This window comes from Euprymna scolopes, chromosome 3 (assembly GCF_053919585.1).
Source record: "Euprymna scolopes isolate OS-2025 chromosome 3, ASM5391958v1, whole genome shotgun sequence".
In the NCBI taxonomy this organism is placed as follows: Eukaryota; Metazoa; Mollusca; class Cephalopoda; order Sepiida; family Sepiolidae; genus Euprymna; species Euprymna scolopes.
This window is the reverse complement of record NC_136484.1, coordinates 113,032,624-113,050,123: the sequence shown is the minus strand read 5'-3', so window position 1 is coordinate 113,050,123 and position 17,500 is coordinate 113,032,624. Positions and strand designations below refer to the sequence as shown.

The 17,500-nt window shown below is 28.5% G+C and overlaps 1 protein-coding gene across 3 annotated transcripts in view; it reads left to right on the top strand.

Annotated features, from left to right (window-relative positions):
* LOC145258170 (POU domain, class 4, transcription factor 3-like) overlaps positions 1 to 17,500 on the top strand; it is a 450,366-nt gene that overhangs the window by 375,644 nt on the left and 57,222 nt on the right. Inside the window, exon 1 of one of the 3 annotated variants that reach the window (XM_080115985.1) lies at positions 2,762 to 5,141. The exons of the other annotated variants lie outside the window; for them this stretch is intronic. Coding sequence (XP_079972111.1) covers positions 4,749 to 5,141 — 393 coding nt within the window. The 5' untranslated portion in view covers positions 2,762 to 4,748. Of the gene's footprint in view, positions 1 to 2,761; positions 5,142 to 17,500 lie in introns of those variants that run through there. 3 annotated transcript variants of the gene reach the window in all.

The following is a 17,500-nucleotide window of genomic DNA, read 5'->3' as shown; positions in this document are numbered from 1 at the left end:
AAATTGAAATCCAAAAGAAATTGAAACTGTACAAAGTGCGCCGCAATGATGAAAAAAAAAAAAAAGTCAAGATCTAAGGGAAAATCTTCAAATACGTAAACCAACCCACATAAGAAACAAACGATAACACGTCTCAGGTAAGCTGAAAAAAAGACATAGGACAAATAGAAGGAAAGAACATCACACGAGAACAAGAGAAATGAAACTGCTAGACAGCATATAATTGTAAAATGGTTAAGGATGATAGCAAGGCCAAGGGATATCACCAACCAGACCTCCAAGCGATGAGTGCGGAGATCAGTTGAATCAACATAGAGTGAGAGGTGGAATAAAAACGCTTATGTAGCTGATGGAGAAATGCTAACTTTTGTTAATTAAACTTTGTAACTAATTATAACAGAATAGATATTTTCGAGGATAATTCAATTCTATAGCTAAGCTATACATTAGCAGGTATCTTGAGTTATCTATATAACTATAAATATAAAATTGACCTTGTCTGTCTGTCTGTCTGTCTGTCTGTCCAAAACCCTTCTCTCGATTCTTGGTCTAACGACATGAAACTTGATATTAAGAGGAGTGGACCTGTGGGACAAATTCGAGTTGTTTTTAAGCCGACAAAAATAGCTGGTAAGGGGCTAAAATGAGACTGGAGGGCTATTTGTTTCGGTTCGATTCCAGTTGATGGCACACAGGCCATATTTGTTTACTTTTGAAATCACTACTACATATTGGGTACAATATAATATTCAATAAAATATTGGATCTAGAATAATAAATGTACATAAATTAAAATATCATATTTAAACCTATTTTACGACGGGGCAATGTTAGGCGACTTGCTAGTTAATGTATATAAAAATATATAATGTACATAAGAAAAAATATATAATGTATATAAGAAAAAGCCTCAGAGAAACAAGCCTTGATGCATTCAAATTTAGTATAATAATATTTATATTAATTATTAAATTTATTTATGCAAACATTAATGGCTACATATGTGCATACATGTTTCTGTAATCACCCGTGTTGGGGGATTACAGAAACATGTATGCGCATATGTAGCCATCAGTGTTTGTAGAAATACATTTCATATACCTGCTCTGTTTACTCATTGAGCACTTTTTGGTAGACACATGTTGTTTCATTGGATGTACTTCTAGGAAACTAAACTCTACTGCCATACTAATATTTATGCACACACACATACACACACACACACACTTAGATGTATATGTGCTAATAACAATTTAAGAATTAAGCACTATTACATCGAATATGTACTATAGTTATTAATGAGTATTATATATATATAATTCGTATATTATATATATACTAGCAAACCGCCCTTTTTTGCTTGACCGTAATTATATTTTAATTCATGCAGATTTTATATTTATTATTATAGATAGAATTCTCTATTGATTGTACCAAATATATAGTAGTGGTCGGAAAGTATGGCCTGGTCGTAAAATACGCTTAAATATTATATTTGAATTGATTTCGCACTTGTTATTATCCAGCTAAATATTTATTGATTATTATATTGTACCCAATATATATATATATATATATATATATATATATATATATATATATATATATATATATATATATATATATATATATATATATATATATATAGAGAGAGAGAGAGAGAGAGAGAGAGAGAGAGAGAGAAATAAAAAGGAAAAATACGTATTATGTGTTCATCAACGTTTCGTCTTTATTTCATCCAGAGGAAGTCTCGAAATAAAGACGAAACGTTGATGAACACATAATACGGTTTTTTCCTTTTTATTTCTCTATTTTGTCGGAATACTATTTCCATTATTTTCATCATATATATATATATATATATATATATATATCAAAACTTAAATAAAATATGACTTGACCAGAATCAAAAAGAAAACATATATCTTTTCTTTTTCAAGCATTATACTTTACTATCTGATCTGTCCATATGTATATAATAACTTTAAAAAAAAAAAAAACTTTGTTAAAAATAGAATGTGTATTTGTGCAAAGGAAATGTAACGTGTTTAGTCGATTTACGCCTGCAAATTTCCATTTATTTATTTATTTTTTTAATTTTGACCCCTTAACCGCTCTTTTACTGATTAAAAACAAAATCGAATTTATTCTACAGGTCCAAACCCCCTATATATCAATATTCAAGTGTGTAGATCAAAAATTGACAGAATAGTTTGATGTAAGGCGTTATTCCGCACACAGATAACCATATATATATATATATATATATATATATATATATATATATATATATATATATATATATATATACACACATGTAGATAGATAGATAGATAGATAGATAGATAGATATGAGATATGTGTGTATGTTAGAAATCAGAACAACAGATATTGATCTTCTGTAACACTTACATAAATTAATATTTCTCTCTTATTTTTTAATTCTTAAAAACCGAGCACTACACCAACTAACCGAGGCATGTGTGGGTGAGGGTGTGCGTGTGCGTGTGTGTTTGTGTGTGTTCTTAGCATTTACTTAAGGAGCTCATCGAACTAACTGTAAGGCCGGTCGCCTGATGAGCTCGAATAATTGGCTTTTCATATGTATATTTTGTTAGGATTCTACATAGTTCATTTCATATGTTGAGCAGCACACTGTTGAAATAAATACCGATATATATATATATATATATATATATATATATATATATATATATATATATATATATATATATATATATATATATATATATATATTTGCTGTGTATATGTATACATAAATAATCAAACAAATAAACTTGGATCAAGATTTTCGTTTTGTCCTTAGAGATATCATAGACAATAATAAAGAAAGAGAAACAAACGTACACCCCATCCCCATCTACGTTTCAGTCTGTTTATATACCAAAACAAAAGAAAAAGACACAATTAAAAACAAAAGAAATCTAAATAATAGACAAAATAAAAAATACAAATAAATAAATTAAATTAAAGCCCCCCCCCCCAAAAAAAAAACCAAACAAAGGGGAAAAAAACAAAAAAACAAAAAACAAAATGATTGACTTCACATAAATTACAGAAACGGGTTTAAGGAAAAAGCAAATAAAAATAAACTAAAACAAGTATTTAACAAAAAGATAAAGCATCCCAGATAAAATATAATAATAATAATAATAATAATAATAATAATAATAATAATAATAATAATAATAATAATAATAATAGATCCCCCCTCCTTTCTTTAATCCTACTCCCACTTTCTCTCACGAGTATAGGCAATGCGCGCACGCGCGCGCGCACACACACACACACACACACACACACATACATACAGAGTGTGACACATAATTGCTCTTTTTCCCTCCCTCTTTCTTTTTCACTCTCTGTCATGTATTCCCTCCCGTCTAAACATCCAGTTATCCAACCAGTCGATAGCACAAAATAACCAACGAGCGACGCAGCCGGTTGTTCACACTTAACTTCCTTTGTACGTGTGTCCGTCCCTTTTGGCTTGAAAACTGACCCCCTATCAAGCGTGGTCACCTTCTCTTTTTTTTTTTCTTTACTCCATATTCATATCTATATGCGTATACATTTATTAACCGCATGTCTATATATTTTTTTAATCTATATATACGTAGTCACTATTTATTTACCGTTAACTGTTATCTCTCTTGTCCCCGCCTCTATTTCCTCTTCTTTCTTTCCGCACTTTTCTTATTCCCCCGCCCTATTCTGAGGGGTGCGCGTGGAAGGAAGGTGAGACAAAAAGATAAAAACGAAACAAAACAAAAAACAAAAATAAATAAAAAAAAACAAAAAACAAAACAAAATACAAAACAATATTGGGCTTCAGAAGATCCGATCAGAGCTGTAGAGTTCGGAAGTCTCTTTGGTTTAGTCCTCTGTTAAACGCAAATTACACCGGGTATATTTACATGTCGTCTGGGTATATTTACACACCAAATAACATCGCTTGCGAAGTGATTTTTGACGAGCCAAGGAACTACTTCACTTAAAAAAAAAACAACAACAAAAAAAAACAGATCCCCCATTTTTTTTTTTTTTTGCTGTATATAAATCAGAACGAAATAATATCTACCGCGAAATTTGAATTATTATCGACGCACGCCAAAAAAAAGGAACCTGATGTTTTTCATATATGCATATACGTATATGTATTAAATTTGGAAAATATATACTTCTTCGAATATTATAAAAAAACAACAAAAAACAAAACAAAACAACGGCAACCAAAATTAAAAAGAAAAATATATACAAAGAGTTTTTTTTTCTTTTAAACGTGGAAAATCTCTGTATATATATTTTCTTCTGTTTATCCTGCTTTCACAATGTTTGTAGCGGATTTTTCCGTGCAGATGGGTCTGATTGCAATAGTTATACTCTGACCGATGCGCCGTAGCATCATCTGTCGCCAATACAGATATACATATATATAAATATATTTTAAACACACACACACACACACACAAACACACACAATCACATACACACAGACACTCGCACCACGCACCACCACAGAAACACTGGAATTCCATTCTGCTTTTCGTCTGCGTTGTGTGTTACCCCACAAAACAGAGGGTGCAGACGGGCACCCGGACAAGTAATACCCGCAAAACGGGCCCGTTTCATAACGTGGTCGTCTTGAACGACCACTATTCGAAGGTGCAGTTACCAGGGTGTCTAAAGTGGCGGTGACGGCGGCTATCGCAGTGGCCGGGGCCGGGATGAATGGGCTCCGTTCCTACCCGCTCCACCATCATCCCGCTCACCACCCGAGTCACCACCAACAGCAACAGCAACATCACCAACACCAGAGCCAGCATCATCATCATCACAATCAACAACAGCAACACCAAAGTAGTCCCCAGGGTCACCACCCCCACCAAAGCCACCATCATCAGCAACAGCAACACCAACAACAGCAAGAGACGATAGCCCTTCACCATGGCATTACGCACATACCCCCGTTGTCACTACCGCCACCTCCCCCGCCGTCGCTGCCCCCATCGACTACTCCAATATCGTCGTCGCCTGCGACTTCATTGGCCACCGGTCATTATTCGCCCCCCTTTCGGAATGTTGACCGATTACGGTGTATGAATGCTGGAACATTAACGGTAGGTAATTAAGATAAAAAAAAAAAAAAATTGAGCCACAGACCTGTAGTAAAAATACCAGCCTAAGGGTTGGGCATTTCTTTTTCTGATAATGATCGATAGAAAAATATTCCATATTCTTTTTGCAAAATCTAAAAATATTAAATTGACCTATAAATTTTGTTAATATTATTGGATTCTATTTTATTTTTCTGTCCGCTGTGTGTACTTATTAATCTACTCAACATAATGTTGTGTGTGTGTGTATATATATATATATATATATATATATATATATATATATATATATATATATATATATATATATATATATATATATATATATACTAAGAATAGGCATTCAGAAATAAACTCATGAATTAAGACGAGGTTATTAACAGTGCTCAATAAAAGAAAAGAGCAAAAATAATATATTTATATGCATATAAATTTATATATATATATATATATATGTAATATTTGTCTGTGTAAATATATATATATGTAATATTTGTCTGTATAAATATATATATATGTAATATTTGTCTATATAAATATATATATATGTAATATTTGTCTATATAAATATATATATATGTAATATTTGTCTATATAAATATATATACATGTAATATTTTTCTGTATAAATATATATATATGTAATATCTGTCTGTATAAATATATATATATGCAATATTTGTCTGTATAAATATATATATGTAATATTTGTCTGTATAAATATATATATATATATATATATATATATATATATATATATATATATATATATATATATAAGGAAATCAAAAAGAAGGTAGTGTTTACATAATATATACAAACTTGTAAACTTTTATCTAATATGAATGCCAGTATTTATATATTGAAAATTGTTTTTTTTTATTCAGTCAGACAATAAATTTTGATTTAAAATACCTAAAATATAAGAGCGTGTTAATTATATTTTTGTTTTACGAACGTTTAAATGAGATAAATCGTTACTTATCCTATCTGAAAATAAAAATATGGTATATATATATATATATATATATATATATATATATATATTTATATATATATATATATATTCAGACATATATATATATATATATATGTGTGTGTGTGTGTATGCGTGTTTGTAAATAGACATATATGTGTATATATATATATATATATATATATATATATATATATATATATATATGAATGTATATAGCATATATATTACAGCCATAGTGGTTCCGGTTTGTTTTCGGTTTGAATCTCACAAGAATCAGCCACACTGATGAACAGTAAACAGGAAAACACGTGTCCATTCATATGTATACATGCTGGAGCAGAAGTTTTAAAAAAGATTTAAAAACGTCATGAAATATGAAATTTTATCGAAAACGATTTTTTTTTTTTTTTTTTTTTTTTGTTAATTCATGCAAAAAGGCTGGAAACGTTATAAATTTAAGTGCGGAATATGATATCCTTTATGTGATGCCTTTAATCTGCGATAAAAATGTGGAAAAAAAAACGTATATATATATATATATACAGTTTTCTTGTTCTCTTTGCTTTTCAAAATTTCAGTATGGTCGGTTAATGTTAAAAAATAATTTAGACACATTTAAAACAGAAATGTTTAATTTCGAATTTTTTTAATCTGAAGAACAATTTGAAAATGCCTGCCTCGATTTAAACTTGTTTTAAGTAATAAACCATAGATGTTTGAAACGATTATTTCTGATGTTCGAGAAAATGTTTAAACATAGATAATACATATTTACAACAGAATTAGTTAATGTGGAGATTGTGTGGGTAATACCTTTGGAGGTAGTAAAATTGAATTTTTACTTACTTGGTTTATAATAACTCTCAGGTGAAGTTACAAATTAATTCTTCGATTTTGGAAAAAAATGTCTGAAGTTGTCTGCGTATTGTTATTGTTTCTTATGAATAATAATTAGAGGGTTGACTAGTTGTTCCCTTTGTAGAAAGAGGAATAGAAACAAATGATGTATATGTCTATTGTAGACACGTTCTGAATCGTCCCGCCCTTGGCGAAAATGAGAAAACTTGAAGAAATTTAAACTAACATTTCTGCGAATTATTTTGGGAATTGAATGGAAAATTTTTTTTGAAAGATTGAAAATACTTTAAAATACTTAATAGAATATATTTTTGTTACTGCGACATATTTTTCCGATGTATATTCGAAGAAACTATTTGATTAAAAACAAAACAAAAAAAAACGACTAAACAAACAAACAAAAATGATACATGTAGAGGCAAATTAGAATCTAATACGCAAAAAATGAATCGACAACTTTAAGAAATTGTTGCAGTGTTCAACTTGTGGAAACACACATTCCGTTATTTAGTATTTTATATTAGCAATATTTACCAAATATTTTTTACTGGTCATTTTCACAGGCTTTAACAAAAGGATTGAATGATAAAGTTTATCGTGAAGTACGTAAAAACCGGTTAGGATCGAGTTTGAAATCAATATTCAAATAATTAATTTACAGTCGTGGTTATAGTAATATTTTTTCTTTTAGAAAAAAAAATAGAAAAGTCTACATAATTTAAACTGAACTGGTTTTGTTTTATTTATCTTTTAACCCTAATTCTAACCTAACTATAAACTACCACTTGGTGGGTTACTTATGTTCAAATTCTGTAGAAGCAGTGAAAAATGGGCTTGCAATTTGCATATTAGAATTTCAGATACACATTCAATGAAACATGTTTTTAATAATATTGAATATAGATAATGTACATGTACACACACACACACACACACACATACACACACACACACACATATATATACACACACCCACACACACACATATATATACACACACACATATAGATAGAAAGATAGATATAAATATATATATATATATATATATAGATAGATAGATAGATAGATATAAATATATAGAGATAGATAGATAGATATAAATATATAGCGATATATAGATATAAATATATAGCGATAGATAGATAGATAGATATAAATATATAGCGATAGATAGATAGATTGATATAAATACATGGCGATAGATAGATAGATATAAATATATAGCGATAGATAGATTGATATAAATACATGGCGATAGATAGATAGATATAAATATATAGCGATAGATAGATTGATATAAATACATGGCGATAGATAGATAGATATAAATATATAGCGATAGATAGATTGATATAAATACATGGCGATAGATAGATAGATATAAATATATAGCGATAGATAGATTGATATAAATACATGGCGATAGATAGATAGATATAAATATATAGCGATAGATAGATTGATATAAATACATGGCGATAGATAGATAGATATAAATATATAGCGATAGATAGATTGATATAAATACATGGCGATAGATAGATAGATATAAATATATAGCGATAGATAGATTGATATAAATACATGGCGATAGATAGATAGATATAAATATATAGCGATAGATAGATTGATATAAATACATGGCGATAGATAGATATAAATATATAGCGATAGATAGATTGATATAAATACATGGCGATAGATAGATAGATATAAATATATAGCGATAGATAGACAGATAGATAGATGGATAAAACTATTTTTTAGAACACGTTAAAAATTCAAAATATTTTCAAAGAAGGAAGAAAAATAAGATTTAATTTCTTTTTTGTTTTCTTTTTTTAAAGTTTAAATATTTTTTTAATGAATTCTAAAACTTCTCTTTTTACCGGGATTTGTATGCATGCGCCACTTCAAACAATTCGAATACCTATTAAATATTATTTACGCTTGTCTAAATTCTTTCCGTACAGATGTTTGCTAGGACAACCTGGCAAGTCGACACTTTTCCCTAGAAGTAAACCCTGACCAAATATTCAAAATCACATAGTATTCGCAGCCCAAAATAAGATCTCCTCAGTATGGCAAACACACTATTTTTACGAGGAACAGTGCACCTTCTTCTCCAAGTGATATTACATAAAGTCGCAACACCAACGCTAGATACTCCACCAGACTAGATAAATCTAGTAAGACCAAGAGACCAAACAGAAAGATATATTACATCATATGAAAATGGTCAATTAGGAAGAGAAAAAATTATATTCTAAACTTTTTTACTAACTCAGTGTTTGAGAGATAAAGAACTTTAATGGAACATTCAAATATCAATGTATCTCATATGAAGTTCAAGTGTTAGCCCCAGGTAGGGGGGGGGTGATTTCTGAGAACCTAGACTGAAGGAAAATAAAGCCAAAGACAGGCTGTTTCTTTTTTGATGAACTGGATATTTCTTAATTTATTTATTGCGGACTATTATCCTCATCTTTCTTAGTTATTGTTTCAGAACGTTTCAGCCAACTATTCCTCTGGCCTCTGTCAGGTGGTAACCTCGACGGGATAGGAACGCCGAATCTCCTAACTGCATTCTTAGCAATTACTGCCTTCCATAGTTGTTGTCGTCTCACCACGTTTTTTGTCAAGTAAGTCTCTGGCCGGCTTTGGTTAGGATTGAAACCGATATCATCTGACAGTTCTCACCTAGAACCGTAACATCTCTATCCACTGCGCCACGGATCCCGAAGGGCGATCAAGGTTGGGTTTTTTTGGTCTTTTAATCCACCTTTATTTATTATCTGATCTTCCCTGGTCGGGTCCGTACCGAATGGTATATATATACTTAATTGAAATTCAATTATTGAGATGAGTATTATTTATTAATAATTTCTTATATTAAAAAAAAAAAAGAAATCGATCTTGTGTATGACGATGGGATAAATAAAAAAAAAGGAATATTTTTCTGATAGCTCGTTAGATTAATATAAAGCATATTTAAATTTGTATCCATATAAAACAGAATGTAACAATATATATATACAGTAGAACCCGGTGGTCCTATGATACTTTTTTTCAAGTTACGATATGGAATACGATGTTATTCCGGCCCCTTGTTGCGGTATTTGCCCCTGGTTACGGTGTTATTTATTATGTTATTTGATTATATACATGTATATTGTATACTGTACTGTATTTTGTTACTAATTTTAATTGCCGTATCCCGGGCTTCTTCTGTATATTTAATAAATCATTTTAATAATCGTAAATCATAAAGAAAGAAAGAGAGGGGGGAAAATGCATGTCTGTATGCAGGATGAAATGTATCAGTGTGAAATGTACATTGTATTTTAGTTACTTTCTCTCCCAACCGAAATGTGTTCTTTTTCATGTGACGCGAGAGTTATTTGCACATGATTGCACAGGCACAATGAAACGCCGTTGGGGGGCGCAACAGAACCTAGATCAAATTGCCTGGTATAGCCAGTGCTTCGTTTTAATTTATTATAATTTTTCTATTGTGAAAAGAGTAACAACATTGTTGTTTACGTCGAATTCTGGGAACGTGTGTCAGTGATATTATCATAAATTTGTCTGGCTTTGAGAAATATTTAAAAAATTATATATACATATGTGCATATATACAACATATACATATTTATGTTTTTGTATATATAGATATAGATATATCAATCAATGCAATAAGTTCAAATGTATTGAACTAAAAACAAGCAACATATTTTCAAAGGAGCTCAATATATGTGTAGAGCTTTTATAAAGAACATTATAAAAATATAAGAGAAACCCCTACGCAGTTGTTCTACGTTATGACGACGTTGACTGTTCGGTCAGTAGTTAAATAAACTAAAACAATTGAAGCACTCGCTAGACTGTTAACGACGTCGACGACACATAAATCGATCCACGTAAGGAGTTTTCTGATGTAATCTAAATTTACTTTATATATATATATATATATATATATATATATATATATATATATATATATATATATATATATATATATAAAGTTTATAAACTATAGGTATAAAATGTATATATATATATGCATAACAATACGTATACATATATGCATATACATGTATATATAAATATATATATATAAATGATATGAATATATATATATATATAAATGCATATATATATGTATATACAAATATATATATATAATATTTATGTATATGTATATATATTTAAATATATATATATATATATATATATATATATATATATGTCTCTCTTTTCCTCTCTCTACACACACACCAGCATATATATATATATATACATACATACATACATACATATATGTGTGTGTGTTTGTGTGTGTGTGTGTGTGTGTGTGTGTATGAATTCATTGAACGAATTATTGATATCGATAACATGAACGTAAAAATATTTTTCAAAGTGCTTAATGCAAGGTAGAGCTTTGCATATGTATATAAACATTTAAAATGGCTTAAGCAATTCCAGTCATGGTTTGCTTATATTCGGTTCACTTGATGAAACCAGAATTGAAATCAAAATAATTGTGATTCCGAAAGAATCTACGGTAGCATAGAACTATAAATTATTTTTTTATTTCATATATATATATATATATATATATATATATATATATATATATATATATATATATAATTAGTGTTGGGATGATCATATATATATATATATATATATATATATATATATATATATATATATATATATATGTATGTATAAAACTCGGAAGATTTGGGAGTATCGGAATCAAAAAAAAAAAAAATTGATACGTATTTTCCGATGCCAAATCGATTCTTTTAATTGTCTTTTTTTTATTTGATTTTGTTTCAAGTAAAATATTCCACTGCTGATAATATTGATAAATTAGCAAATATTCATTGATTTTAAAATAAAAGTAAATTTAAAACCGATAGATCATATTCCAGAAGTCTATTTTGACGTTTAGTAAAATAACTGCATATTTAACATGTGTATTTTGCGAAAATCAGGGAAATTACAATATTATGGTTAAATTATTTGAGATTTATTAAGAATCATTTTGGAATCGGTAATTGTATCGGAATCAGGAAAAATATTAGAACCATTCCCTCACTAATATATATATATATATATATATATATATATATATATATATATATATATATATATATATATATAATCTCAAATAAAAATTACAAATAAATTTACCAAAATGATCCAAGATGTTAAAACTAAAGTATATAATAAATATTAAAGAATTAATATTTATAAAGTTCAGCCAGATGTAAAAGCTCGATAAAACCAAATAGGAGATAGAGCTTATAAAACATGTTAAAAAACTAGGCACCGCCAAAAATGGCCGCAAAATCAAGTTGTTGTTGTTTTTTAAAACTAAATTACATTTATTAAAATCCATTATTTCTGAGTAACTTTTTTTTTTCCAGAAAGATAAAACCCTGAATTTTATCATATAGAAAACAGAATAATGTAAAACTTTTTCTACTATTTTTAATTCAATTTTAAATGTTAAATTTTCCCAAAAAGTTAACAATTGACATTTTTTGTCTTGCACAAAAAACGTATTTAAATATTTAAAAAAAAGGGTTTTTGAAATAATTAATTTATTTATTTATTGTCTAACTAAGATTTAGGATGATTTTCTTAGAGAATATGCAAAAATATTATAATATAAGTACCGGAATTTCAAATAATTCCACTTATTCATATAGGTAACCAGATATTTCGCATCTACGTAGAGTTCAGATCGACTCTGTTTACGTTTTCGTTTTGATAAGAAAACTATGGAAGACCAAACAGGCCAAAAAAACTTATTTTTCAGTGACGAAAATTTCAATGTATTATTAAGCTGAGGCTGGCCAGTACCATTTGTATGAGTTTGGTTTTTAATGTGTATGTGTGTGGGGGCTAGGCTCCCCAAAATGGGGGGGGGCAATTTAAAGCAGAATAAAAAAAAATTATTTCAGCGCGTTTGGTCCACCGTAGTCGAAAGGCGGCAAACGTTTTCAAACGGGATCGAAAAAAATGATGCTATTTTTAACACAAAGGGCACAATATTTATCGAATGTTTTTTTTTTGTATCGATTATTCAAAGCATGCCCTGTTTAATAATGGGCATGCATTATTCGGCTCGCTAAAAAAAAATTGTTAATTTATTTATTAAAAATTTTAAAATGGCTTTTTTCGTATAAATATTAAAAAAATTTTTTTTTTGTTTTGCTTAACTTAAATTAATTATTTTACTTAACATATTCACCGAATTTCACACTTCAAAACTCAAAAGCGGGATAATTAAACACAATCGAAGTTCTGATATTCAGACGTCAAAATAAGGTATGCAAACAATTTTTTTTTTTTTTTTTTTTAATCTATAATTCTGTCCGTTACAACAACACAATATGTTTTGTTCAGCTTCAGATGATTATTTTAAGCATATTTGTTCCCACTTCAAAACAAGGGGGGGGGGTTTGTAAGCAAAAAAAAATATATATATAAATATCGTTTATGAAAAATAAGTACACTGTTATAAAGTTCATTCTTCTCCTAACAATCGCTGAAAAGTTCGTATTGATCGGATAATTACCTGATTTTTGGTAGATTTTTAAAAAGACGGTCCGTCAAAAAGTACTGACCTGCCCCCCCAGTTTTGGCGGTGCCTATAAAAAACTCTTTGAAAAAGAGTAAAAAAACATTTAATTTGAAAAGGAAACACTTAATAAGTGTATAGTTCTACCCTCTGATGAGAAGGAAAGTATTTCTTCGAAACTTATTAAGTGTTTCCTTTTCAGATTAAATATGTTTTTAACTCTTTTCTACGGTGTTTTTTTTTTAACATGTTTATTAACTATTTGCTCCTATATATATATATATATATATATATATATATATATATATATATATATATATATATATATATATATTGAATAAAATGATTCATAATTTTGAATTAAAAATCAGTTTCAAAAGGAAAACAAACAAAATCAATGGGTTGTACTATCGCTTCGGAAACGATGTTTTTATTGAAATAGACAATATGTCTTGAACAATAATTTGATAAAAAGATTTTCTTTAAACAAAGTCGCCTCAAAAATGTGTGTGGGGGGTTATAATACACACACACACACACACACATATATGTATATATATATATATATATGTGTGTGTGTGGGTGTGTGTACATGTTTTTACATATTAGATTATATATATATATATATATATATATACATATATATAAGAGCAAATAGGTAATAAAACATGTTAAAAAACACTTTGAAAAAGAGTTAAAAACATATTAATTTTAAATGGAAGCACTAAATAGAATTTTCATTTCATATATATATATATATATATATATATATATGTGTGTGTGTGTGTGTGTGTGTGTGTTTATTCTTCTAATAAAAATAAATCGTAAGCTGAAACTCTATCCATAATTTTCCCCAAATTTTGTTTATTCCTAAACCTTAACTTTCAATCCATGAACAAAGCTTTTTTTTCTTAGAACTGCATGCCTGTGCCACACTCTTCGTTACTTTCGTTTCCAGCTGACTACAATATAGTCGTCTTCAAGTCCAACATAAACAAGTTCTTGATGAGTGACCCCTGAAGTAATCCAATTTACCATGCTTTCACTACTGACGATTGCTACGATATTGTTCCATTGACTACCGTACAACTATTTATCCGAGTGGCTTCTGGGGTTTTATAAGTTGTGACTTTTTTGTAAAAAAAAAAAAAAAAAAAAAAGAAAAGAAAAAACTTGTTGCACATCAACTGTGTCGCTTCATAGAAAACAACATTTTACAAAATTGCAAAATAGTTGACTAGGAAAAAATAATATTGAAAAACAGAACCCTGAATACAATTCATTGAATTAAAAACAATAGCAAATAATAGTGAACTAATGAAATGACTGTTTTTCAAAACTAATATGACAATTACTATATACAGTATATAAAAGTATATAAAAAAAGATTATCCGTATTTTATGCTAATTCAATTAATTTGGAAGAGGGCGAATTCCGTATTATATTATCCTTTTATCCGCCCGCCTTTAACTGTGACCAACTGTTACTTTAAATCCTTTTTATCAAAGACCTGATCAATTCGGCCACCATTAACCGCTAGAAATACTCTTGAAATTTAAAAAAATTGTTTTTAAATATTAATAACGTCTGTCAAAGTGAGCTAATCATTAAATGATGATCTGCGCATACGATCTAAATTGACCGACTATATTTCAATTGAAAGTGCTCGACGATAAGAAACGATTTTCTTAAAGAGGCTGACACAATTATTTACTATAATAATTAATAAATACCTACAGGAATCATTAGTGCACGGTTTCACGATGAACATAAGTGGATAGATTCGAACCCGGCAACAGAAGCCATTTCTAACTCTATGGCAAAGACGTAATCCATTCGGCCACTGTGGGAAATACTATATATATACGTATACATACATACATACATACATACATACATACATACATACATACATACATACATACATACATATATATATTATTATTATTATTATTATTATTATTATTATCAAAACAATATATATTTTTTAATTCCGATGTTTATTATATGTGCTCAATATATGAATTAACCTAGAGCTTAGTAATGGTATAAATATACTCTACTGACAAATGAACTACGTTATAATTGATGATATCTTTCAGGAATAAAACATAGACATTTTTATGTAGCAAATTGCCATAGATATATATTTATACTAAATATATACTTAATATTTCACGCATATACTTTATACATATATATATATTCATGCAATACTGTATATTTAAATCATTTTTTTATAAAAGTATGTTAAAAGTATTCTATTAATACAATATAACTAGACCATATTCTAGGTAATTTACTTTAGAAAAAAGCTTGATTAACAAATATAAAATTGATAAACAAAATTGATAAACAAACCGACAACGGTTTAAAATATATTATTTAGCACGATGTATATTTGATTATTTTCTTTAGTTAAAATAAAATATATTTACAATGAATCGACACGCAATTGCTTTTTGTTGGTGAACGCATAAAAATCAGAAGGTAAAGTTCTGTTATTTATAAACTTATGAGTTAGAGATACGACACTCGGTAGAACTGAAGATGTTTCCTTTTCAACATCGTTGTATTCATTGTCAAAACAATTTTTAAAGACATACAGTTCTGACTAGAATTTATTTTTTATTTTTTGCATAGTATATATATTTGTGAAAAAACCATAAAGAACGTTCCTTTGGTCCAGCATAATTTCTTTTACGAAACACGTGTAAGATATACTCTTGTATGAAGCTGATAAGGTATTGAGCTTATTTCGTTCACTGTTGCTGATTGATTTGCATAATTAACCTTTTCATACAAGATTTTCATTTGAAGTTAATCCGTTACACACACGCACACACACACACATACACTCAGACACACACATACCCACACATATATATTATTTTAAAAAATATAATTATCCTCTGACATGTGTTTCGTCGTTTGGGGTACCAAAATTGGTTTAAGGGAAAATTATTCCCAACTCGCACTTCCGTATATATAATTAAATTCATTCAAAAAGTATCGCAAAACAAAACAAATAACACACACACACACACACACACACACACACACACACACACACATATATATATATATATATATATATATATTATTTAGTTATTTATAATATTACAGAAGTTAAAATGTTATAAATATTTAAATATTATGCCCTTATTAAATAATGGTGCAAAATGTTGGACTATTTTCTTCCAATAAAACCAAGGATTTCGTTCTCTCTTTTATCTCTCTCTCACACACACTCTCTCTCTCTCTCTCTCACACACACACAAAGACACACACACACATATATATACATATATATATATATATATATATATATAATGAACATTATTAAAAATTACATAATTTAACAAAATATTACAAACGTTTTTATTTTCAATATTCTTAATAATTTTATGTTATGAGTAAAAATCAAAATAATTTTTGAATGTTTCATAAGTTTCATTTTAATTTTCCATTTTGGATTATATTTATCTCATCATTATTATACGGCATGAATCCGAAGATTCTATTGTTAATTTTGTCTTCCGTTACTTTTGTAGGCAGATTTCTTTCTAGAAAGACGTTGAGTAAGTACTGAACAGACCACGTGGTGATTGTCAACATCCTAAGTGAAAGTGACTTTTTTTAGTAGCACAACATGGATTTGAACTTAAACAGTCAGGTCATTAAATACTAGACCAGCGTCACCTTCCCATATTTAGTTGAAAGAATTGAATTCGCCCCACACACTCCAAAACACCAAACACCTAAAACGAAAAAAACAAAAACAAAAAAAAAAACAAAGATAAAACAAAAGATAGGAGAGAATTTAAAAAACATCTGTCTGTAAATATATATATATATATATATATATATATATATATATATATATATATATATATATATATATGCATAATATATATATGCATAAT